The sequence below is a fragment of the Pagrus major genome, chromosome 21 (assembly GCF_040436345.1).
Source record: "Pagrus major chromosome 21, Pma_NU_1.0".
Lineage (NCBI taxonomy): Eukaryota > Metazoa > Chordata > Actinopteri > Spariformes > Sparidae > Pagrus > Pagrus major.
This window is the reverse complement of record NC_133235.1, coordinates 2,615,640-2,643,131: the sequence shown is the minus strand read 5'-3', so window position 1 is coordinate 2,643,131 and position 27,492 is coordinate 2,615,640. Positions and strand designations below refer to the sequence as shown.

At 41.2% G+C, this 27,492-nt stretch overlaps 1 protein-coding gene across 4 annotated transcripts in view; it reads right to left on the bottom strand.

Moving 5' to 3' along the window:
• The window catches only part of LOC141016359 (casein kinase I-like), a 29,671-nt gene extending 4,324 nt beyond the window's left edge, over nt 1-25,347 (bottom strand). Inside the window, exons 1-11 of one of the 4 annotated variants that reach the window (XM_073490665.1) lie at nt 25,162-25,347; nt 17,551-18,674; nt 17,120-17,189; nt 11,386-11,534; nt 11,060-11,294; nt 8,142-8,227; nt 7,916-8,000; nt 7,603-7,751; nt 6,632-6,712; nt 2,225-2,326; nt 906-1,012 (exon numbers count right to left, since the gene is read on the bottom strand). In XM_073490665.1, coding sequence (XP_073346766.1) covers nt 906-1,012; nt 2,225-2,326; nt 6,632-6,712; nt 7,603-7,751; nt 7,916-8,000; nt 8,142-8,227; nt 11,060-11,294; nt 11,386-11,534; nt 17,120-17,189; nt 17,551-17,826 — 1,340 coding nt within the window. In that variant the 5' untranslated portion in view covers nt 17,827-18,674; nt 25,162-25,347. Of the gene's footprint in view, nt 1-905; nt 1,013-2,224; nt 2,327-6,631; nt 6,713-7,602; nt 7,752-7,915; nt 8,001-8,141; nt 8,228-11,059; nt 11,295-11,385; nt 11,535-17,119; nt 17,190-17,550; nt 18,675-25,161 lie in introns of those variants that run through there. The other 3 variants (XM_073490662.1, XM_073490663.1, XM_073490664.1) reach the window with 3 other exon arrangements.
• Between the last annotated feature and the right edge of the window lie 2,145 nt (nt 25,348-27,492).

Genomic DNA, 27,492 nt, shown 5'->3' with positions numbered 1-27,492 from the left:
AGGTCGAGTACTATCAGTCTGAAGTGGAACGGTCCAGTAATAACGGGTAGTTTTTAAGAAATATGAATCCTACTGTACATAGAATACAGTGAAATATGAAAGTTCAGAGGGCTTTTATTCTGAAATGCCACATCAGATTGACCTGATTTTTTCCGAGTGTCATCCTGAGGTCAAGTACTATCAGTCTGAAGTGGAACAGTCCAGTAATAACGGGTAGTTTTTTTTTTTTTAAAACTTTAACCTTAATGTAAAGGGAATATGAATGTGTAACAGGCTTTTATTTTGAAAGGCTACATCAGATTGACGTGAGTATTTGTTACGTCCTGGGGTTGTTGTGGAAGCCTTTGAAACGAGTCTTTTCTCGCTATTAGCGTAATGTGCAGTATATGCACGCACCGCAAAACAACGTGTGGGCTGGCTTGACCAAGTGTTTCTAGTTGTGGGCTGGCTTGACCAAGTGTTTCTAGTTGTGGGCTGGCTTGACCAAGTATTTCTAGTTGTGGGCTGGCTTGACCAAGTATTTCTAGTTGTGGGCTGGCTTGACCAAGTGTTTCTAGTTGTGGGCTGGCTTGACCAAGTATTTCTAGTTGTGGGCTGGCTTGACCAAGTATTTCTAGTTGTGGGCTGGCTTGACCAAGTGTTTCTAGTTGTGGGCTGGCTTGACCAAGTGTTTCTAGTTGTGGGCTGGCTTGACCGCAGTTGTGTGGGTCACTACACTGTCATTGGTCAGGCGCGCACACACTGTTAACGATACAATTGGCTGTAGAGTGTGACAATCTGTCAATAAAAATCAGCCAACAGTTCTCCTCCGATATACATTGATCTCACAAGTCGCCTCTGTTAAGTTTGAATGACGGAAATCCGTCGTAGCGACGGAGAACTTTAATCCATGTGTGTGTCCTTACTTGGTATCATCAGCCACTTCCACCTCTGCATTAGCTGTGATTGGTGCGTTGGAGTGTCCTGCGGTGGGGTCGTCTGTATTCAGCTCCCCATTGGTTGAACTCATCACCTGGAGGTAAAAAATGGAAGACAGAGGGATGAGTACAGATGTGCTGACACTGACATCCTATCCTTTTGGGATAAAATGATAAAGACTTGTATTATGTCCACATTAAGGCAGATAAATCTGAAAACACTGGTGCTTTCAGGTAATTTTTAAAGTTATTTTTCTACATAGAAGACACACCTAATCAAAGAAAAGACACAAATCATTTTCTTTTTCCTTTCAGTTGACAGCTGTCCACCTGTGTTCTGCTCTCCATCTACACAAAGTAAAAGACAGTTTTCAAATGTAGCCAGCTTAATGTGGACGTGCTCGAGCTGCGACTTCCAGGGAAGCTTCACACCTCCAGAGATACAGACACCATCAACAGTCATTGTGCTGCCATGCAAAGGAGCTGCACCTCTGCTTTAAGGCTGACAGTGTTTGTTGATTTCACCTTCAGAATCTCTCCTGCAGTTTTCATTGATTTATTCTTTTAAATAAACTTTGCCAAAATCTCTCAGGTTCACACACTTCATGCTGATACTGAAGAGGCCTAAGATGCAGTACAATAAATGGCCAGTGTGCTCTCCATTAGAAACGCCTTCAACACACATATAAACTTAGTGTCCCACTAAGAAGATGCAGCTTTGTTGCATTTAGAGTCCAAACGACACTCAATTTTTGGGGCCATTGTTTGCAAACAACTAGATTCACATTTACAGACCTGTGTCTGGGTCTTGTATTACGAGAATGAAAGGCCGAATGCAAGTTGAACTCTTCTTAACAAACCCAACTTCACACACAGTAATTTAAAAACAAGAAGAAAAAAAAAACACACCAACTCATATGATCTCAGCCAAAACTACCAACTGAACCTCTACCAATTTTCTATTGTTTTCTAGCTGTTGCTGTAAACACAGGTGAGACCCATCTTCTTCTACCTTGTCACAAGTCAGCTCACAAAAATCAGCCTACATCATGTGGTTTCTATAGTCAATAGAGAAGCAAGTCTGTCCCCTTGCAGGTAGACTCTATTCTTAGAGAAAGGTGCGAACCTGGATAAGTAAAGATTTTGGTTATGAATTTCTATTACAAATGTCACTTGTGAGGGAATTATTGAGGCTGTGAGGAAACAGACTTGAGGTCAGCCCTGCTGCAGAGACAGAGTTAGTCATGCAGGCAGACAGATAGACAGGTAGGCAGACAGACAGCAGAGCCAACCCTTCCTCTCAGTACCTGGACAGACCCGCCCAGCCTATCAGCAGTGAGATGGGAGCCCAGCAGCTCTCGATTGGTCACTGGAGTGGGCTGGGACTCACTGCCTTTCCCCTCTGGAGACTAGAGGAGACAGGAAGCCAATCGCAGGAGAGAGGAGGAGGGAGAAGAGGTGTTGGTGGTGGTGGAGAAGGGGGAACAAAAGAAGAGAACAGGTGAGATGGAGTGGAAGAGGAGGGTTGCCACGGAGATGGGAAGGAGTGAGGTGGAAAAGAGTGAAAGAAGAAGGAAAAGTAGTGAGGCCAGGGAGGGGTGGGAATATGAGCAGATGGAGAAGAGGAGCAGTACGGTGAGGACGGAACGAGGAAAGAGTGAAAAAGAAAAGAGAAAAGAAATAGTGAGTACAGACTCAGTATTTAGTGGATGAGCAACAGGAGGGTGAGCACTGTGTGCAGTACTATGAGGATGCACCTATGTGGAAGCCTCATGCAAGAGGAGGAGGTCGTCTATTTTCTGTTTTACCTCAACTTCACCTGCCTTACACCTGCTGTTAATACAGCTGCAGTGCAACCTAACTACTGGTGCCTGTAAACCTGGACTGAGGTTCATTTGTGCTTGTGAAAGTAAAAGAAGGGGTGAGCGGTAACCAAAGACATTACAGAGAGGAGACAAACCACTTGAAGCATTTTGAATAGAAAAGTCTGTAATGCCAAAATGGCGAATGTATGACACATATCCCGCCCCTTCCCCCCAAAAGCCAATCATCTGCTTTATCACAGCCGAACCAGGAAACATATCAGCCAATCATGTCATTGCACTGGTGTAGGTGCAGATGGAAGGAGGATATCACGCTGGCACACAGGATTACCAAGAAATGTGAGGTCATTCAAACATTAAGATATTGGACTCGCATTTGTTCAAAGGCTGTGCTGCGATGAGCTGCCAGCGTCACAGCGTTCAACGGCCCACTGGATTAAGCATTAAAGAAGCTGGTGTCGAGCTACATGCACACGTGCAGGAGAAGTTTAACCTGTGAAAAAAGCATTTTAAAGTCCCCACACTGTTTTTATTTTGGTAAGATTTGAATTATGATTCTATTCATACAGTATGTATGTCCCTGTGACCTTTGAAAATCAGGTTTTGGCGTTCTGTCCATTCATTTCTATAGCAGCGTGGGACCTCATTTATGAATCTCTGAGGAGGAATCAAAGTACATGCTTGTGTATGAATATAAGAGGAATTGAACGCAAGGAAAAAAATATTGTGATTCATAAAACCTTGCACATGCCTGCCAATGCAATATTTCCTTTGAAAAATCCCAAATGAACTTGGAAATGTGCACACATGAATACACCCCATATTCCACCCTCCACACGCCCATATTCAACCATAAATGGTCAATGCAAAGCTACTCATCAGTGTTAATGCATAGAAACGAGCCTGCTGATAAATTATTCTCGACAGTGAATCATGGCCTCGATCAACCGAGAGGAAGACGAGGAAAATGAATTTGTATGACAAAGAAATCTGTTTGTGGGTGAAGTTTATATAGAGCCCTTCTAGGGTCACATGGGAGGAAAAAAAAACACTGGATGTGGAAATCCGTGGAAACGGTTTTGTAAACCCTGCGAACGGTTTTGTAAACCCTGCGAACGGTTTTGTAAACCCTGCGAACGGTTTTGTAAACCCTGCGAACGGATTCACAATCCCTGCGCATGGATTTTGCCCTGTTCTTATTGATCAGCTGGAGGCACCATGGATAAAAGCAACCCAGAACAGCTACTGACAGTCCTGTCTTTCTACATGGAGTTTGCCTTTGATAGTGATCAATAATCAATAAAGATGACAACTCCATTTGACTGTATATGAGCAAAATGCTCTATTTAACTGGAGGAGGAGGAGCTGCAGCAGGTCTCTGTGTGTGTAATGTGAAGCGTAGATCTCAGTCCTCTGATCGGACTGGACAGGCCTTAAGAACTATCATTCTGATTAATAGGGGACGGGGTGTGGGTGGGTGAAATAATTCATCTTTGATGAGGAACATATTAAAACATGACCTTCAGAGATCCTCCAGCATCAGGGCCCATCTTTTTGCTGGCTGAAGTGGCGCACAGCGCAGCGCAAGTGTCATTGCTAGTATTAGACTGACAGTCTTAAAATGATGTGATCAGGAGCTTTGCTGGAGCATCCCGGAGCAGGAGAAAGTGATTGCAGTAATAAGATGGGCCCTTGATCTAAAGTCAATGTCGCAGTGTTTTACCTGCTATATAGAGGGCTCAGTATTCATATAGTAAGATGCACCTTCACAGGCAGGTTCACAACACATGTACACTGTGCTTTAATGATTACAGAGGCTGCTTTCAGTCATTTAAAAGTTTCCTTGCACGTAGTAATGTGACTGTAGCAAACATCATGGCTCATTAGAGCAGCAACACTAAAATCTGTAGTTACAAACAGCACAGTACAGAGGATACTATCCAGAGGAAACAGCAGGGATGAAGCTGAGGAGTCGGGAGATTTCAATAATCAATTAAATTAAACTCGTTGTCATCGTCTCTCTTAAAAGGGGAGATGCACTTAATGATTCTGCTGCTGGAGTCCACTGCAGGTTATGTTATTAATATGTTCCTCATCAAAGATGAATTATTTCCCTGAACCCACACCCCACCCCCTATTAATCAGAATGATAGTTCTTATGACCTGTCCTGTCCTGTTCACGTTGATACATGATACATTCCCGAGCTGGGAATATTATCAGAGACTCCTCCCACCCTCACCATGGACTGTTTTCCGTGCTGGCCTCTGGGAAGAGGTTCTGCAGCATTCGGTGCAGGACCACAAGGCTCTATAACAGCTTTTTTCCCCCCATGTCATCAGACTGCTGAACTCTAAGTGAAAATTGTCGTCTATTCTTAACTCAACTATGTCACTTTCAATTATTTGCACTTTTTAGTATGTTTCTGTTTTTGATTTTTTTTCTTTCTTATTTTGGTATTTTTTGATATACTTTCATTTTAATTCTTTGCTGAGCCTCTGAAACGAAATTTCGTTCTGTGTTCATTTGTTGCTCACAGATTGACAATAAAATCTGTCTAAGTCGTATGAACACTATTTATTGATTTGTTTGAGTTTTTATGGTGAACTCCCCCTGTGTTATGATTAGGACTCAAGGATTGTGTAACAGCTGTCACTGGCTTTATTTCCAGATGTTCTTCATTTATAAATCATACTTGGTGATACAGTATGTGCACAGTATTACTGAAAACTCTTAACACTCAGTTCTGCAATTCATGAATGGTATTTGATGTAATCTTAGATTTCTACAACTCATGAACATAATCATGATAATCTTATGATTGGTGCATCTCCACAGATTACATGAAAGATTGCAGTATTTTGCCACTGGATAGATGGCCCTTGCATAAAACTTGTCTATGCAGATGAAAGACAAATATTTTTGACTTTGGTGCAACATGAAAACAGAGAAAAAGGGCAGTGGTATTCTCTTTTGCTCAAAAGGTAGAGTTGGGCAGCGCTCGTTTTTTGGCTTCTGTTCTGTTTGGAGTCTGTTATGAAACTGGCTGCTTAATAAAGCAGCCAGCTGGTAACAAACAATATGGTATTACAACTGAACAGTCCACTAAAAGATGTTTCTGAAAACATTTTAGGAGAGAAACAGGCAGAGTAGGTAACAGAATCCTGGATCTGGTTTAGACAGTTTGATCAGAGTTCGGTGAGACGCCCCTTAATCGATACAAAAGAGAGAGAGAGAGAGAGAAAGAGCAAGAGAGTGGAGGCTCTTTCTCTCCATCCAATCAACACTTTGTGTCCTTGGATGCACGCTTACAAAATGCAGAACAACAATCTGTAGATGTCACGTTTCACGCCATCTGTCTGACTTTTGCAGGCAGAAAAGTGGGGGGCTCTGGGTGCAGCCAAAATGGAGAGAAGTTTAAGATATCTGTGGCTATGTTTTGGTCGATGTACAGTAAATCTCCGTGCCCAGAGGTGTGTACTACAGCTGCCATCCTCCCTGAAGAAGCAAACAAGAACGTTTCACAGCCAACACTGTTGAGCCAACAGGGGGTGAGAGCAATGGTATTGCTGTATTGAGGTCATCAACAAATGTTACACCTAACAATGAGAATCTACTGTAGTCTGTTAACATCCTTAGTTGGAACACTGCAGCACTGCCTTCATATCGACTGCTGTCTGAAGTGCTGACTGAAAAAGAAATCAAGTGAGTTTACCCTGCAACATGGCAGCAAACAGGAGAGTGACGAGAGGGAGCAGCACTGTGAGTGAGAGGCAGTCACTTGACCAGCTCAGTATTGAAACTGTTTCAAATACTCAGACGCCACCAAAAATTACATGAACGGCAACACTAATTTAGCCATGTTGTGTAGTTGTCAGAATGAGTGTGTGTACCTGATTTTTGGTCTGTGGTGCTTTCTCTCGGTTGCTCGTCTGAAGTGGAGTCTCACTGGCCACTGGACCAATAGGAGTGGGCTGAAAACAGGAAGTGGGGTCAATATGGGACCAGAGTAATAAAACATACAGTGATTACATGACATGTAGGCTTTGTGTGAGGGAGAAAGAGCAGATATAGTTTTAAGAATTTAACAATAGAACTGTTTATGGAAAAACGACTTTAGAAACGCATTATTAGTCAAAGTAATAAAAAGTATCTATACTTCTTAAAACATGTCTGAAGGGGATCTTTAAATTCTCTGTGATATTCTGGAGTCATCAGTCAGGCAGGTAGACAGAGTCCCAGAGCTCACCACTGATGAATCTTTCCAACTTAGATTTTTGTAATCTTCAAGGTGTCTAGTAAACAACTTTTCATGTTCCTAACTCATATTATTGTACAAAGGGTCTGTTTTGTGACCATCTTTACAGACATCTTGGATTTTTAACACAAATTGGAAAGTGACATAACTTTTGAACTAGATATCACTCAGAGATAAATTAATTAAATACAATTGACAGTGATAATGGTAAAATTAAAAAATATGAGTTAAAGAAGTCAAAAGCAAAATGTCTAGCTACAGAAGTCGACAGCAATGTTATTCTTTTTTCATCATACATGTGTTTGGTGGCCATCTTAAGATTTCCAATTAAAATAACTTGTAGTACTCTAGATCGATCTTGGTAGAGACTTATTTTTTTATTCGCCTTGTCTTGGTCTCAGACGAAGAAGATTTAGGATTTTATTTCAAGACCACAGCTGTGGAGACAACTTCATCACTTCCTGTTTACACAGCGGATGAGTCATGTAATTATGTGTCACTGTTGAACTGACCTCTCAGCAGTGACCCTGTCTTTGACCCTGCAGCGAGTTCAGCTCAGACAGTTTAATGTGTGTGTGCCAAACAAAACACCCACTCCACACTAACCAGTGGCTTTCCAGTCCAGTCATACTGGTAATCAAAGATGTATCCATTTCGGTCAAAGAGGTCTGTGAAGAGTTTCCTCAGATAGTCGTAGTCTGGCTTCTCGAAGAAGTCAAGCCGACGCACGTACCGCAGGTAGGTGGCCATCTCTTCTGTTGCATAATCACAGGCATCCAATTCATGCACACACATACACAGATTCATACACAGAGACACACACAGTTTGATCAACATATGCTAGCCTCAGCACACACACACACAACAGCTGCACAGCAGCACCGCTTCTCTGTAGAGGTGTGTGTGTGTGAAAACAAACCTGGGAAGCTTTCACAGAGGACCTCAATTGGTGTGTCTCTCTTTGTGTCTCCTATCTTCTGATAACGTTCTTTCAGAGTGTCAGCCTAATGGAGACAGAGACAGTAGGAATTGATTCATAACAGCCAGCTGAAGACAGAGGTCCATGCTTAAAAGGATGGAAAACAAATAAACAAAGATGACTGGAGAGATAAACACAATGGCTGGTTGGTCGGCTTTCTCCTCACCTTGAGTCCCTGCCAGGGTAGGCTGCCTCGCAGGAAGTACATGAACATGTGGCCGAGAGCTTCCAGGTCATCCCGCCTGCTTTGCTCTGAAATAACACAGAATAAAAACTGGAGGCTTACACTGCTGGACCACGTCACTGGTGTTAAATTCAACACCTCTAATGCTTCAACATCCAGTCTGGTTCTAACAACACAAACTATTTTCAACTTGTGATTTTCCAATAGTGTTATTATATTTAAAAAAAGGTCAACTTTTTAAAAATTATAGTGCAGACAACCTTAAGGTTACTGCTGTTCCCAGGTTTTAAACTCCCTCAATGTGTTCAGAACAGATTTTGTGTGTGTCAGTCACGACAGATGCAAGCTGTAACGAGTATGCGTTTGCAGCAATGAAAGCTGGCATGAAGAAGGTGACAGTACGGACACTCCCTGACATCATTTGGGGATTTAAAAAAAAACAACAACAATTTTGATGTTTCATTAATCTTTTTACGTGTTACTTATTCAGCAAATATGTAGACAATTTTCTCAATGACAGACTGACAGTACTGAATGCCTGCCCAAAACACAAATTATTGTAAATAATGCAGGCCATTTCTCATGACTGTCAGATCTTTTAGGCTCAACATTTAAACAAAAAAATATTGAAATATTATTGAAATATTACTGTTACTCAGCAATAACAGTAAAATAGCTGCAGCCCTCATTATTTCTGTCTTTTTTGTTTGTGTCATTCCTGTGAGCGAACACGATGAAATGGGTATTTTTTTAATGAGAGAGTTGTTGTGGTCACTCTGGTGGGCTTGAGAAGTCAATCACAATCAACGTTAGCTCAATGGACAAGCTATCATTACAGGAGCTTAAGGAAACAGCCATTTCAAACTAGAGCCCGACCGATATATCGGCTGGCCGATATCATCGGCCGATATTAGGCATTTTCCAAACTATCGGTATCGGCATCTATAATGGCCGATAAATGAATATTTAAAAAATAAAATAAAAACGGATGAAACACCCTTCAACCATGTTATGAGTGTTGGCGTTGCACAGTTTGTCCACCAGAGAACACAACGTCCCTGTTGGCAACACTCGTGTTTAGAACGCCACAAACCCGACAACCAGCTGATCCAGCCAGAGTCGGGCAGAGCGAACCAGTTACCCACGACTGAGATCATCAGTGAAGTGTGTTCATTGTAAGTTGGCAACTGTCACAAGAAATACATTGCTTGAATAACAATTAAAAGAACATCCCCATCAGTTCTCAGTCCATGTCCAGTTTTGCTGCTGTTAGCTGTAAGCCGAGAGTGAAACGGACTTAGCTAGTAATTTTGATGTTCCTCTGTTCTGTTGTGACAATAAAACAAACAAGTGTATTTTTAAACTGCATTGTCATATTATTTCAGTGAGGACTCATAAATAACTACAAATAACTAATGTTGTGGAAATCTGTTGTATGTTTTGTTACGAGTTTCTGGATTTTTAAAAAAATTTTTTATATATAATCGGCCGATATCGGAATATCGGATTTTTAAATCACCAAATATTTGTATCGGTAGCGGCTTAAAAATCCTTTATCGGTCGGGCTCTATTTCAAACTGCCCATTCAAACAGGACGAGCTGTCTTGTGTGTCAGAATTAAATTAGTTGCCGCTGTGACTAAATTTTCCCATTGGTTAATAAACTCGTAAGACTGGTGTTACCCAGTACGCCAGGCTTTTTACAAGAAAAGACTTACTATCTGCAGAGTACCTTGTTAATTTCCTGCTAATGCAAGCTGAACATTTCCTACTGCTGCAGCTTCACATTAAAAGCATTTTACTAATTTAAGATTACGCTAAATTTTATTATGAAGTAGGGTAGTCACAGGAAATGCAATGTGTTCAGTGTTTTTAGCACTTACTGTCAAAAATGCATCCACAGAACAAAACAGTCATTTTGGGCATTTGTCATGTCAGGAAATTTTTTATATAGTCTGTGGGAGCAACGGCACGAGCTGAAGGCGACAGGCTGCACATTTCCAACCTCACAGTGAGGTAACCAACTACTTTTCTACTCATCAACATTACCAGGTTCCCTGTTAGCATTGGGTTTAAATTTGAAATAGGTGCTTTTGCTCTTCGCTTTGACAACAAATCCTCAACACTGTCTTCTGGTCAACTCTCCTTAGTCTCAACACCTGATAAGTGAAATGTGACTCCTGCTACTGCTGCCACTCTGCTGCTGCCACACAGGGAAGACAGCTGCAGTTTGTAATTGTAGCATCCGTCCGCCGACTTAGTATTGATAACATAAAAAAGCAAAACAGCAGGGCGTAGGCAAGTAATGTTATTTGTGTACATTCAAACACAGCATAACACTGGTAACACAGACATACGCGACAAGCGTAAATTCAATGAAGTAGAAACCATGCGAAGCTGCCTCAAAACAGCATTGTGCCTGTCGGCTTTAGGAGAGCATCTAAAGTTTTTCAGTAATTTATAATCCCCAGGGAAACAGCCTTAGTGAGGACGGCACCAGAACTATCTAGATCCTTAAAAATATTGGATAGCAATTCATAGGTCTGGGTTGCAACCCTCCAACAGTACTTATCATATTATAGGTGATACTTCTATTTTCCTCTCTGTCTTCACATTATTGTTTCTCTTTACATGAAACTCTCTCCACACATTCATTCAATCATTTTAACCAAACTCATCAGAATCTTTTTACTCTCCTCAGAACTGTCTGACTTAAAGGGGACTTGTCTAACGGGAAGATTATCATAAAGAACATTTACTAATGTATATTCAAAGATCAATAAAGCAAAAAATTAAACCAATAAACCTGTCATCTGTGTGTGCTCACATACACGAAGATGTTACGAGGCTGTATGGTTGATACGGTTAGAGAGGTACATGCATGCATATGTAGCAGCTCACCTTTCCCCAGGTGTGTGTTAATGCTCATATATCTAGCAGTTCCAGTCAGACTCTTGTGTTCTCTGTATGGGATGTGTTTCTTGGTCTCTGGGTCTATGTATTCTTTCGCCAGGCCAAAGTCTATGATGTGGATGGTATGCTGCCGTTTGGAGCCGGGTCGGCCCACCAGGAAGTTCTCTGGCTTCACGTCTCGATATATCAGGCTTCTGGTGTGGACGAACTCCATACGGGTTATCTAAGGAGCAAAAAAGGCAAAGCTAAAAAATACAGCAATAAACTGCTCGCGTTTAAAGTGCAAATAAATGTTTTCTATGCTTTTGTCTTACCAGTTGTATGGCTATCATGAGTACAGTCTTTAGAGAGAAGGTCCGGTCACAGAGGTCAAACAGATCTTCTAAGCTGGGGCCCAGCAGCTCCAGAACCATTGCATTGTATTTACCACATGGTCCAAAGTAAAACACCTGGGGTACACCCTCTAGATGAACACATGAGGAACATGCACATTAATATAGAAACACCGTCCATTGATCAAACATCAGCAGCTACAGGCCACCACGCTGCCTTTTATCCTGGGGTGACAGAATACAATATATGGCACAGCCAAGTCCCAAGTCCAGACCGACAAGTTCTACATTTTGTGTTTTGAGTCCAAAAGAAGTCATTATGCTGGCTACAACCAATTTAATTTGCTTTATACATTTCTTAAATGATGAACATTTATGTAGCAAATTTACAGAGATAAAGCTGTTTAAAATCTGCATTTATTACTTTAAAATAGGGCTGGGCGATTATTTTTTTTCATATCAGTCAATATCAATATATATCATGATATAAATCAAATTACTATTTTTGTCAAGCTTAAATGTTCCGTTACTCATAAGTGAGTTGTGAAGACATCAGAAGGTTATTTTTGATTAGATATTATTTATTTTCTGTCAGAAGTTGAACATGACAGATATACTGAAGAACATTTATTTATCTGAAACCGTTGTATAAACAGGTACATATATTTTAAAATAAAAACAAAGGCAAAAGCTTTCAAGTTTTAAAAGGGAACACAAACAAAACAGACCATTAAATTTGTTGGTCAACTCCAAATAAATAAACTAGGTATTATAATATAAAATACATTCTTGAAATCTCTCCTTTGTATAGATTCAGTTTTAAATAGTTAATAGTTTTGGATAAAAAATAGAATAAACAATAAAATAGAACAATAAAAAGACAAAAAAACCCCAACTGTTTAAATCCTCGGTGCAAATTCAAACAGCTTTCAAAGACAACATAAACAAAATAGACATATTGACTCAAAAAGCAAGAAGACATTTGCTTTTCAAGTTCCAATCTTGGTCGATGAAGTGGGCAGTGAGGCTCAGGTAAGGTTCAGACGTGCGACTTGACCACATGTCCGATGTGATAGCGAAGTATGACACACTTTGCAGCTCCTTCTCAACCGTCACTCTGCACTCCGTATAAAGCTTTGGAAATGCTGTCTGAGAGAAGTGTTTACGCCCAGGGAGTTGGTAACGAGGGTCGATTACTTTAATCAGCTGCTTGAATCCCTCATTTTCGACCGTGCTTACTGGTAGCAAGTCTTTTGCAATACAGTAGGCTATTGCATTTGTGATGTCGCTCTGTCTTCGTTTTTTTGTCATAAGGCATGACGCTGGAGAGAACGTACTCCATGGTCTGCTGCTGTTACTTCTCAGGCTTTCCCCAGGTTGTTTTTGGGGGGGCATTAGCTCTTGCTTCGGTCTGGGACTGTGTGTGATCTAGTGGGTGGCACTGCTTCAGATGGTAAAAAAGATTGGTGGTATTCCCCGTCTTTGTGGGAACATGCTTTCGACACAATTTGCAGTGCACGCTACTCTGTTTCCTGTCCGACTTTAAATATCCAAAGTACCTCCACACCACTGAACTTCTCGGGCCCTTCCTTTCGACTATGTCTTCAGCATTTGAACCTTGATCCGTCGTTGGGTTGTCATTTTCAGTCACCTGGTCGCTCGAGTTCTCGCTCATGATCTCCGTTCACAGTCTCCCACTGCTAACTCACTAAGGCTGCTGCAGACAAACAATAGCACGTGTGCTGTGTGCATCAACCTAACTTGATGTGGCTCTATTCCAGCATGATTGGTTCGGTGCGGCGCTACTTAATTATGATTGGCTATTCTTATGTCTGTCAAAACATGGACAAATGAATTTTATCGAAATTGTATCGACCATGTCTCATATTTCTATTGAGGAAAAGTTATTTCGCGATATGTATCGTTATCGTTTTATCGCCCAGTGCTACTTTCAAACAAACTGTTACATGGTGACCGGTTCATAACTGACCACAGAGTTATTGACACCATTGACGGTATCCGGTATGTTTTGTCCATCTACTGGTCTTCAATGTCAATGTCACTTTTTTCTACTGCTCCCTCAATGTGACTGGCTGTGAGGACTCAAGCCAGTCCAAGTCAATTTCGAGTAGTGACCTGAGTTGGTGGACTACTTTTAAGTCCTCACTGATGTCAGGTTGTCTGAGATCATCAGATTTATGATGAGTCTAACTCAGGACCTTTGCTTATGATGTGTCTACACAGGAGGAGTTTCAGTTGTCTGTCACACGTGTGTCTGATGAGACATATACATTTCTATTTTAAACAATCCAGTTGTCTACATAGGACATGCAATGACTGGTGAAGCACATTTTTTACATTTCAAGTCTTATTTTTCTGTTTTACTCACGTAACTAACAGTGATTGTGTGTGGGCTCTGTGCGCTGCCAATGCGTGTGTGTGTGTGTACACAGCAGGGCTGCTCGATTATGGAAAAAATCATAATCACGATTATTTTGGTCAATATTGAAATCACGATGATTTAAACGATTATTTTTGAGTTTGGAAACACGATGCATTTATTCAGCATTTCTCTCAAAAAAATACACAAAATGTTCAAATCAAAAAATACAAAATGTTCAAATCAAAAATAATGTACAAATATGTATCCAACTGTTCTGCAATTTCTATAAAACATTTAATGAATAAAATAAATATACTTAGAAAATCAAATAAGACAAACGATAGGGTGCATATCTTTAGCTAAAAAGTATCCAATGGCAGCTGTTATTTTCTTGTGCCTATCCGAATTTGACGGATAAGGAGTCGCATTATACAGTGTGTCTGAGATCGATGTCTGACTCTGCTTTGATGTCCTCGGGGTTGTGGCCTTGTCTTTGCAAGGGGTGAAATTTCGCTACGCCTCCGGAGGTAGTATTAGAGGCATAGTATTGGCGAACCGAACCAGTGTGAACGGATAAGCCGGCGGTGCGGAGAGGGTGTGTCGGTCTGATGGTGTTCACTGTCTGATAACTAAACAGATCCATCACTCAACAAAATAAAGAGAAATGTCCCACAAAGCAACGTTACAGGACCAAACAACAGTAACGTAGTAACTGGTCGTGTCTTTGGCAACTTACAGTCCTTCCCAGCAGTATTGGCACCCATGAAGTTTAAGTACATAATGTTAAATATCTCCTGAACAAAAGTGATCTAGTGATACAGAATTTCACTACAGATAGTTTGTGTTTAATACAAAAGAGCAAAGTATCAACAACATGAGGAACTAAACAATGAGAGTGAAATAAATAAAAAAGATAAAGCTTGCTGCATCACTATTATTGCCCCCCTTTACTGTTAGTCAGTATGGAAACCCAATTTGACTCACCTTTGGTAAATTACAAATGGAAGTCACCTGTGACTAATTGTCTGTGCCCATGTGACATGAAATGGCCAATGAATGATGAGATTTGTGTTTTAAAAAGCTAACTGTTTCACGCTGGCCCTTTTTCATAATGGTGAAGACAAAAGAGCTGTCTGAAGAGACAAGAAATGCAATTATTGCCAAACGCAAGAGCTCCAAAGGATATAAAACCATATCCAAAGAGCTTGGTATCCCTGTGTCAACAGTGCGTAATGTGATTAAGAAATATCTCAAGCACGGAACTGTCAAGAACCTCCCTGGGCGTGGGGGTAAGAGAAAAATCAACAAGAGATGTGTTCGAAGGTTGGTGCGATTGGTGGAAAAATCACCTCATTCAACATCTACAGACCTGCAGGCCAACCTGGAACAGTCTGGGGTGACCGTTTCGAAAAGCACCATACGGCGCACACTCAACACAGTAGGACTATTTGGGCGGAGGCCAAGGAAGACCCCATTGTTGAAGAAAAAACACAAAAAGGACCGTCTGGATTTTGCAAAAGAGAACCTGGACCAGCCACAGTCCTTCTGGCAAAATGTGTTGTGGACAGACGAAACAAAAGTAGAGCTTTTTGGTAATTCTCGCAAGCAGTATGTTTACAGACGCTGCAATGAAGCACTCAAGGAAAAGAACACCCTACCAACAGTTAAGCATGGTGGAGGATCCATAATGCTGTGGGGCTGCTTTGCTGCATCTGGGACTGGAGGCCTTACCCGTGTCACAGGTATCATGAAATCTGAAGATTACCAGCAGATTTTGGAGCAAAATGTCCTGCCCAGTGTCAGAAAGCTCGGTTTGAGGCGAAAGTCATGGGTACTCCAGCAAGACAGAGACCCCAAACACACATCCAAAAGCACACAGGCATGGTTAGAGAAGAAAAAATGGACTGTTTTAAAATGGCCAGCAATGAGTCCTGATCTCAATCCAATTGAGAATCTTTGGGGGGAGTTGAAATCTGCCATTGGGAGAAGAAATCCTCCAAATGTCCAAGAGCTGGAACGTATAGCAAAGGAAGAGTGGGAGAAAATACCACCTGAGAAATGTAAGAGGCTTATTGATGGCTATAGGAAACGTTTGGAGGCTGTAATTGCTGCCAAAGGGTGTGCAACGAAATACTAAGGAGGGGTGCCAATATTCCTGCACATGCTGTTTTCTTGTTTATTGTTTTCTTTGAAATTGCAATGCCTATTTTGGGGGAAAACAACTTTTCAGTTACTTTGGTCTTGCAATAAAAAATGTTGGTGATGTAAATTGTGTCCATTTCCATTTATTTTTGGAGATACTACAAAGGTTGTGAATAAAATTAAGGGGTGCCAATACTGCTGAGCAGGCCTGTATATGAGGAAAAAAATACTGCAGTTATAAGTGGAGAAGTGTCTGCCAGCCTGTCGTCACAATTCTGCCCGAAAAACAGCGTCTGTCCCCGGCAAAAACTTTAACTCACCAACTGTTTGTTGCGGTAAAAAAAAATCACCGCGAAGGTCAGCCCTCCACCGAGACTTCAGTGAACTTTCCCCCATAAAACAGCATCCCTCCCCGCGAGTGACAGAGTCAGACAGCGTCCAGTTTACTGATGGCGATTATGTAATTTAGAGAAAAACGTAACTTGAGTGAGTGCCAGACAGCAGGGCCGCGTTGAATACTTTAGGGGAGGGACTTAATTGCGCATGTGCGTCTATTTCAGAAAATGTTTAGGCCTACTGTACAACGAAAAATGCCAAATAAATCGTTTCAATTCGATTATATTAGTTTATATCGTTTGATCCAAAAATCAAAATCACAATCAAAATTTGATTAATTGCACAGTCCTAGTACACAGACTGCAGCCACAGCTGCTAACATGCTGCATTTGCTAGCTGGGCTGTGTGGACACAGTGTTAGAATAGTTAACTTTATGTTGAAAAAAGTTGTTGAGTTTGTACTGCAGAGGCCCGGGATTAATTAACCAGCAGCAGTTCTCCTGGCTTGGCTGTGCGTTTCAATTAACAATTTGTGAGTTAGAAAACCCATCAAGTGGTTTTGTGCTTCTGCAGCACTATCAACTGATACTGGTTGGTCTGGGTGGGGCGATAGCATGGAGCTCCCACAAGTTAGTGAAAATAAAGTGTGAAGATAAGTCCAAAGGACAGCAGTGCAAGGGGAGTGGACATTCCAAAAGGGGCAAACATAGGGGAAATAAGGAGAGTAATGTGGCAATTTAGAAGTCTTATTTGCTAGTTGGCATTAGTGTATATGCTTCTTTATGCATGTCGGTTATTAAAATGTGACTTGATTCTCAGAGTAGAACACCTGAAAAAACAGACAGTGGTTCTCACCTGAACTTCCCAGTTGTTTGTAGAAGCGATATTCCAGGTGGAGCTGTGGCGCCCGTGACTTGATAGGCTCCTACAGAGGATTATTTTTGAATTAGAATCATTGTTTGTGATACAGCAGAGGTATGTTTAAAAATGTTATATTATTAGATTTTGCCGCCCAGTAAAGTATCTATCTATATACTGTATATATACACACACATATATATATTGTGTATTGCAATATGGCCTGAATATATCATAATATTATTTTAAGGCCATATCGCCCACCACTAGCTATAACAGTTTAACTGTGTTCAATGTGAAACTGTTTTCTGTCCTTTTCAAGTGCATTCTGAGTCTGAAAATATGGATTAATAATTGTTCTTCTCACTCTCAAACTATGTGTGCTGCCCTACAATACTATAAACTATAGAAAAAAATATTATTTTTACCAGTTTGATAGCCACATATTCATTGGTGTACAGGTTCTTTCCAAGTCGCAGCTCTCCAAAGTTCCCACAGCCGATCTTCTTTCCGACCCGGAAGTTTGGGCCGACCATTAGAACCCCAGAGTTGGAGCCAGCACCCCGGCCACTGTGTCCTGATCGACTCCCCGTCTTCCCAGACATCCTCTTCCCCTCCTCTGTCTCTCCCTTTCCTCCACCACCACCACCACCACCGCCGCCTCCTCCTCCTCCTCCTCCTACTCCTCGCTTGTCAAAGTCCATCAGTTTGTGGTAGCCTGGCCTCTCCACGGTTAAGCCTATTCCATGCAACCAAAGAAACTACCAAAACAACTGCCTAGCGGCTTGACTGTCAGATGTTAGGGTGGTCTACACTGCGCCAAAATAAGCGCTAAACTGGGGCTGGGATTTGACTTCTAAAAAGGGCAGGACTGAGCTGGGACAGGTGTGAGAAGAATTCAAAGGAAAGGTCCGACCACACCAGAATTTAGTTATGCTGACCTTAAGAGGGCTTAGTACTGGAAGAATGTGATTAGGGCTGATGAGAGCAAAGATGGAGCTTAAACTGATGACTGTGACTGATGGATAGATGACTAAATGACAGAGGAATGAAAAGATGACAGGGTAAGGGGGAATCACTACCAACTAGTATATACCCCCTTGTAGGGGCCAGAAATGGTGATGGAGGGGTGGATAATGGCCTGATCCGTCACCATGGCTAGCCATATGCTAACATGCTATATGACACTGAGAAGCTACGCTAGCTTCAGGCTCAGACATACCAGTCCACCATGACAAGAGCCTGTTGTCAGCACAACACCCATAAACCCCAGTGCAGACTTTGACAGTAAGAATGAGTTGAGTTTCTCAAAACGTGAAGGAGATCAGTGGTTCCTCTTCTTTACAACTGACATTTGGGTCTGACAGTTTACTTTAGGCATCTGATTCACTGCCATGTGTCAGTTGGTTGGCTGGTTTTTAGAGGTGCTCCTCAAATGCTGGACCTCTGTACTTGCCCACTGTCACACAGCGTCTCACTTCTACAGAACACCAGATGAAGCTTCGCCCCCTGGCTGGGAGAAATGCTGTGTGCTGAGGTTTCAATGCACCACCTGAATGACACAGAAAAACATGACATTAGACTCCTGACTAACAGACTATAATGATGATAGAAAAGAAGACTCTCATAGCTAGACCTATCTCCACAGCACTGTGTCAGTGCTAGCTGCTATCGCTGGCTGGATATTAAGCGCAAGACCTATGGTAAATATGCAGTAAACTCACGATCATCGGGGGACGCACAGGTTACTATAGATCTAGGGCTGGTGCGATGTGTCGACGTAATCAATTACGTAAATACCTCAATGTATGTTAACGTGTGTCGGTGCGGAGGATGTTAGCAGTACTACCGCCATGCTAGAGCACTCGAAGCGGAAGCATCTCAGGGCAGCTGGATTCACAATGGATGCCGCGGTGCGGTCAAACACCACAGGTTGGTGCGGCGGTGTGGGAGTGTCACTCTATGGTCCGTGTGTGTGACGTGTTGGGAACCTAACAGCTAATCAGTTTGCCGAAAGACAAAGCTGCTATGTTGTTATGCTACTAGCATGCTGGTCCTACTAGTGATTGTTTGTCTTCATGGACAGATTAAAAATAACAGTATACAACGAGGATAAGGCAGATCATTACTGTTTTAAACTGGAGGACACACTGAACCGAAGTGAAAGTGAAACTTAATGTTACACAAAGAAATGTCCGTTGTGTTCCCTCTGTAGTATTTATCCATGCTAAATAACATGTCCTTCAACTGACCCGTTCTACTCTGTTTATGATCAGCAGTCATGCCTCTGCCACAGTGGGTTAAGCATGCTGGTTACTAGTTACTACTACTACTAGTTACTTTTTGTCCCCACCCAAATGTGATATATATTAGGATTACACAAATTATGTTGTGTTGTTGTGATGTCTGGCAGCGCTGTCTGCCAATCTATGGCGAGCCCATGGGTGAGAAAAAACACTCTGAGGGCTGTTCAGCTAAGCAAATCAGTGCATAGAAGAGAAACGGAAAAAAGACAGAGAAAGCCCTTTGAGCCTGTTGCTGTAGTTACCACGATTTCACCCATTTAGCATGGTTTCTGTTATTCTTCACTTCCGACCAGTCTCTTGGCCAGTGCCATTTGCAACTTTTTAATCATTTTCTTGATTAGAAGTAGCTGTTTTAGCAATGATGAGTTCAGACTACTGCTACCTGGTAGCATGGAGTGTTATTTCCTCTCTTGCGGGTGCTGAACATACGGCGGACGGCTGTCATCTTTGCTGCGTGTTGAAGACACAGGCATTATGAGATGATGTGAGGCAACACAATAATCCACCTTCGTTGCCACCAGTGCTTTGATGTTGGTTTGGCGTGTTTGGTATGCATTATAATAATATTATAAATAGTGATTTATACAGCACCTTTTAAATTTTAAAAACTAATTTAAAAGATGCTAGTGTTTCTACAAGCCTCAGATACTAGCCTCACAGTTGACTTATCTGACTTTTTCCTCTAACTGCTTCTCTGAGGTTATGTACAGATCAGATGATGTGTAGCAATCACAAAAATCTGAAAATAAAACAGCAGAAATGTGACTGAAAGAAAAAAACACCTTCATCAGAGAGCAGGCCAACAGGTTGCTGGAAACCAGGTCCCATTTTAGAAAATCTAACAAAATATTTTTTGCATCCTGTAATTGATAACAGTAGTAACTGACAGCATTTGACCTATCAAATAGAAAACCAGGCCAGAGCTTCCTCCAGGAGGACAGGACATGTTCTCTAGCGTTTCTGATTTCCTTTTCTAATAATAACACTCATCCTAGCTACTCCAGTTCCTTCTCCCTCTCCTTAACATCCAATCTATCTTCACCTCCCTTTCCTCCCACCTTTCATGCCATTACAAGCTTGTAAATGGCAATGCATGAGCTTTTGATGAGGATCTAACTCTGCAGAGGAAGATGCACCATGCATCAGTTAAACACAACTGCCCCCTCCTAAAAAGTCAAAACCTCATCAAGTCGACCTCGAGGTAACCTCCCATTGGTTTCTACAAACATAGCTCATTTGTGTAAACTCGTCAAATTCTGAGTCAGCTATATAATTTCAGTTATATGCTTGCTTCTAATCTGCGTTGCAGAACCAAAAGAGGTGTGACGGTACACTTCATAATGTTGAGATCTTTGCTTGTTTGCAATCTGTTTCTGTAAAACTAAAAAAATGTCTCAGCAAACTTTTTATAATCATATGGATGCTGTTATAATGTGTTGTAATTGAGATCCTGACCCACCATGCATAATGGAAAGTGATAAAGAGAAAGTTTTTGCTTTAAATGACATCTCATAGTCAGGAAAATAGCGGACCCTGTCTGGCTCTCACTCCCAGAGAGGGATGCTGTTTTCCAGCGAGAGGTTCACTGAAGACACAGCAGGGAGGGCTGACCGTTGCAGTGACTTTTCCTTATTAAATTTGGTGATTTTATTTTCTATACAAGTTGCCAGAGACAGCAACTACAACAACACAATAGCGGGGGGTGACAAAGACGTGTGAGTTAAAGATTTTTGCTGTGACCACATCACTGTTGTTTGGTCTTGTAACTTTGCCTCGTGGGTTGAAGTGTGGGACATTTCTCTTTTATTTTGAGTGATATCCAATGAACGATCTGTTTAGTTGTCAGACTGCAAGCCATCGGACCGTCACACCCCTGTCCTGCGCTGCTAACATGTTGATTAACCTCTGCTGCGGCTGTTACTACCTCTGCTGGCAGATCGGAGACGGAACGAAACTGTCCCCTCATTCTGCCTCTGTGACTTTCATACAGACAGCAAGACGCAATATGTGCACAATACTCCCACCTTGATAGTCAACACACGGGTCGATATACAATCTAGTCAGATACTGACGTTCTGATTTCATCCACTATCACTAGAGACACCCCACACAGGACATGCAGAGCCAATAAGAGTTGCTGAATGCATGTAAAAAACAAAAGGCTGACGCTGATACCAATCTATGAACACAGTGGGATTCAAAAGGACTTCGGAGCTATGAGCAGCAACAAGTTTAACTACAGTGCAGCTGCGTCAACTCTTTGCCTGAGAACTTGACTTGTTGTTTGTGTGAGCACTGTGCTCAGCTGAGTTTGTCAAATGAAGGAATTAGGTTGTGCCAAACTTAACAAACAGGGTTGCAAAAGACTTTCTAAAATCAGATTCCATAATAAAATTAAACAGCATTTGGCCCTGACTGAAGTTACGTCTATGCTTTTAATTACATCCACTGTAGCAGGTCAAACACTTTGTTTTCCCTCCCACAGAGGCCTCTGTCATATTGAGCAACTCACAGCAAAAATCAATGCTGCTGTATAGGCCATATGTGAAAAATGGTTAGGCCTGTGCAAAGCGAGAGGCAACATCACTCCCACACACTATCTTTCAGCTAAAACAAGAGTTTGCAACTATTGCATGAATATGAAAGACTGAGGCCTTCGCTCAAACATATATTTGAGCAAGCTGTCTTCAGTAAAAAAAATACTTGCTGCACCAAAACTTTCCTTAAGCAATTTTAATATACTTTCACCCATACCTGTTATTTGTGTCTTTGAACAGACTCTAGGATGACAAATTATTGCCCAAGTTTGACTCTCTCTACTATAACCTCCTCGTTTACAATCATGCAGTGAAAACAGCTCTGAAATACTTGGTGGAGGTTAAACATTCTCAGATATTGATATATCGGCACACATTCATACACAGTTTTTGTAATGAGCCCTCAAATGTGGTTATCAGGCATTTGTAATAAAGATATGTACTTAAGGGAGGCATGATATTTTACAGTTTAACCATTAACTTCACTGTCTATGACATCAGAGCCATGAAACAGTAAATTCCACAGGGAATTTATTAATTATAAACTACCCCCGAGCATCTTTCTCTCCATTACAGTCACTAAAAAAACCTTTTCATATCTGATACGAATATATCAGTGATTTAGGCCGAATATCAGCCAACCAATATATATCAACTGGGCTCTAATGTCAACTTTTCCTCATGAGATCAAACTTAGGGCCTTTAAGACTTTTCAGGGTATCTGTGTATACAACATGGAAACAATGTATGTGTTGAAAAAAGTATTTGTTAGGCACTGAAATCAAGACACCAATCTTTGTAAGTAGGGCTGTGCAATTAATCGAATTTTGATCGTGATTTCGTTTTTTGGATCAAACGATCTCCAAACTAATATAATCGAATTGAAATGATTTATTTGGCATTTTTCATTGTACAGTAGGCCTAGAGATTTTCTGAAAGAGACGCGCATGTGCAATTCAGTCCCTCCCCTAAAGTATTCAACGCGGCCCTGCTGTCTGGCACTCACTCAAGTTATGTTTTTCTCTAAATTACATAATCGCCATCAGTAAACTGGACGCTGTCTGACTCTGTCACTCGCGGGGAGGGATGCTGTTTTATGGGGGAAACTTCACTGAAGTCTCGGTGGAGGGCTGACCTTCGCGGTGATTTTTTTTCACTTGGTGAGTTAAAGTTTTTTGCCGGGAACAGACGCTGTTTTTTGGGCAGAATTGTGACGAAGAGTCGGTAGGACCGACAGGCTGGCAGACACTTCTCCACTTATAACTGCAGTATTTTTTTCCTCATATAAGTTGCCAAAGACACGACCAGTTACTACGTTACTGTTGTTTGGTCCTGTAACGTTGCTTTGTGGGACATTTCTCTTTATTTTGTTGAGTGATGGATCTGTTTAGTTATCAGACAGTGAACACCATCAGACCGACACACCCTCGCTCCGCACCGCCGGCTTATCCGTTCACACTGGTTCGGTTCGCCAATACTATGCCTCTGATACTACCTCCGGAGGTGCAGCGAAATTTCACCCCTCGCAAAGACAAGGCCTGAGCAGTCAAAGATTAGAAGTTGACCACATCCACTGAGCTCCATGCAGCCTCACATCCAACATTATCCACCACACAGCATGCCACCGGCTACACACCTGACCTCCATTACTACATACTTGGGACGACAGATCCAACCATTTCTCCACAAGACAAATAATCGGACCCAGTTTGCATCTTAGATGCCAGTTGAGATGTCACTTATTCAAAATTATAAACAAACTCTCACACCATGAAAATTGTGTCTGTGTTCTGTTTTTATAGCTAACAAAGTGAGTTTCATACAAAAGTAATCTACTGACTTTACAATGCACCAATCAATGAACACTCACTTTTTTATCTATGAAAAGTTCATGAAATCAAATGTTGAAACTCAGTGAATCAGTGTACTAACAGAAAACTCCCTCTGTACAATTTGTAAGAGATTAACTGAAAACAGGAGGCTCCATATCTGTTGCACCAGCTGTAAAATGAATTGCCCCTGGGGATAATAAAGTTTACCTTGACCTTGAGGTCAACTGTTTGACAGCTTTTCAATTAATATTAATGTATGACCTTTCACTCTCTATCTTTCCTGACTGTAGTTAATGGTGATGTTATACTCCATCTAAATACCAAATTGCTACCTTTAGTGTGGTCTCTACATTGATGGTTCAGCGTGTCCACCACTAAGTGGTGGTGTTAGGTATGGTATACAACATTTTAAATGTACATCCCTATTGAGGTTTTTCCATTCGTGCATCAATGGGACCTTACAGTGTATCTGCTAATGAGTGTGTGCAGTGCTGAAGAAAGTCTTCGTCCAAATAATCATTCTATTCATTATAAGCTACTCTCAGCAGCTCTTGATGAGATCTTTAGGGGAAACAGAGTGTATGGCTGGACTAACATGGCCTTGTCTCACCACCCACACTCCACTGATTAACTTAGCTGCACCACCTCTTACTCATCCCTAAATATGACTTTGAGTCCTGGTGAATACTTCAGAGACAACCTGTAACAAAACAGGCTTGTTCAAGATCGCCATGAACTGTCACCTTTTCACATTTTGGATCAGGAAGGTGTTCAGGTGAACAGCTTTCAGACCAGAAGAGCTCGAGTTTGTTACTGGAGCTAACGTTAGCTGATACGACTGCAGCAGATTCCCTCATCTCACTGTTCAATCTGATCACTACGCGCCTTCAGTCGCTGTCCGACGTTAGCTGGTCGCCTGTTCTGGAAAAGAAAACAATGTGGTGTTTTTACACGTCAAACTATCAGTCGAGCTGGGTAACGCAGGAAGTTAGGTTTAGGCCAGAGTAGTTTGTGTGTGTTTGGCCTCAGTGAAGCTTGACAACGTTCGTTTCATTGAAACAAAAGTGAAAAGGCCAAGTAGAGAGAATGCATGAGCAAAGGACGTGAAGTAATGTTAGAGATTACACCAGCAATGTTAACGTACAGCAGTGAATCAGGGAGATACTGAACCACATCAACAACTAGCTACCCAGCTAGCGTTTACTAGCCAAGACGTAGCCTGATAGCAGCTAACGCTGGCTAACATGCTAACTAGCCAGCTAACGCTGAATTTCTGCCCATACATACATACATACAGTCATTCATGAACATAGTTAGCGTGTTTAACAAACACATTTGTGCAATTGTCAGTAAAGTTGACGTACCCACACAGGTTTTCTTTCGTCGCTATTTGTGTAGCATGTCATAAATTGTTCTCATTTTCTTCGTCTCGTTTTCCTGCTCATCTCTTTTTTCTGTGGATGTTTGCTAACCAGCTGAAGCCTCGCCACAGACCAGGACGCACTTTACGTAGCTGGAGCTGAGCGCGGCGCGCTGGACGCACGAGCCGAGCGTAACCTGCTTTGAAAAATACCCGAGGAAATCTGTGCGCGTGTGTGTGTGAGTGTGCGCGAGAGAGGGTCACGCACACTTTGATTTGTAGAGAACATGTTACTTTAGCAACCATGAGAGCGCGTGCGTCACACACACATATGTGCATCCAGTCAGGACGGAGGGACTGCATTCAGTTTTATAATGAGAAGGCTCCAGTCAGGTCTGTAGGCTGCGATTACTAAGCACTGAGGTCCACATTCTTATTATTATTATTATTTTTCTATTTTTTTAAATGGAGTTTTTTTTTTATGGCGCTGTTTTTTTTTTGTTTTTTTTTATGGAGCTGTTATCTGTCAATACCTGTTAAAACTCTGTTGTCTTATACTTTAGTGAAGAAAAAAAAAATCCACAATCAAGTTTTCCTCATCTGTGTTGTACATTCAGTCTGTCCTACAGTTAGCTGTCAGTTTAATATGCAGACACAGTGGAGCAGAGGAGACCAAAGCTGTACTCAAGTATTACGACTGTTACTAAAACAAGTAGGCCTGCTCAAGTAGAAATAAAGGTAGTGATCAAAATAGCTACTTCAAGTAAAGTATGAAAGTACTAAAAATGACTTGAGTCGTGAGTAATTTCAAAAATACTGTCTTTTATTTGATGTGAATCTGACTGATCTGATTATTTCAACCACAGATGGTCTTCTTTGGGTAAAGGTAAAGAGGTAAACAGACGTCTATATTTATTTGTGAAGAAATGACAACTTATCATCTCCTGATTAGACACAATGCCACAAATACATCAGGACAATATTCAGTTTGTATCTCTCGAGGGCGAACAAAATATTACATAATTTTTAAACTCTATTAAGTTACAATGATAGTTTGCTTGTTATCTCCTATATTATATTATGATTGGAAAATAAATAGGAAAATTGTGTGTATGTGCATAATAGATCGTGTCTGTTATGCCGAAAAGTAAATATAAAGAAATTCAAAATGTTACAGTGTCCTTAAACTTTGATGAATCTAGTCCAGATGTCCCAGTGTCTGGTCTATCCAATCACATGTAGACATAAGATTTGAGATGTGTCCACATCAGACTGTTATCTCTCTGAAAATGTCTCAGACGACTCATCTGACTTCATGAATTCACTTTTACCTGTGGTTAAAACATGACATCAGTAGTTTGTCTTTGTTTCGTGTGTTTGGTCTCTGCTTTTCTCTTCATCACTACACCACTGAGCTGACTAATTAAATGCATGTTAGCTTGAATATTTCAGTACATTACGGCAGAAAGCAGGAGCAATAGTAGTTTTGAAGTATGTATGTTGTGTATACATTAAAACTTATAAGTTTTAACACAATAGACACACGTACTGCTCTGTGTCAGCCCAGTGCTGTGATGACGCCACAGCTGCAGCCTGCTGCACTGTGCACTGGTAACTCATCTGTAAATATTAGCTGTCAGCAGGTTTTGAAAACCATCCTCCTGCTGCAGCTTCTGCTGTTATGCTGCTTTGAACAGTCATGTGGAGGAGTGGTCGTGGTAGAATAACAGAGCTCCAGCAGACCTGGGACCAGCTGACCAACTCTTAATGTACTGTGCATGAATTTATAAAATAATAGATAAATAAAAGTACAGCTGCCATACAGACACTGACCAGACATTTCAACTCTTGATTATACAGCTATATAGCACCGATTTTTAAATTTTAACATTTAAATAATTACCTCATTACCTCAGTGACCTCATAGCTGGTTATGGCCAGGCAGGGTTTCTGACACACACACACACACGTATATATATATATATATATATATATATATATATATATATATATATATAATCTAACTGTTACGGCTGTCAAGCAATTAAAAAAATAATCAATTAAAAAAATTATCTAATTAATTCCAAGCTTTGTGATTAATTCATCGAAATTAATTGCATATGCCAAGCATTGTCGTAAGCATTTAGAAATATTTCAATGCAAATGAATTGAAGTGATTCATCAGTGAATCAATGAATAAATGGACTTTCTAAACTTTAAAGGTTCTCTTTGTAAGAAAAGCTGATTTTTGAGTCTCATTCCCAATAGTCAAATAATGACGCTTTGGGATGATCCTAAAGCATCATTATCAAAGGTGTCAAAAGTATTCACATTC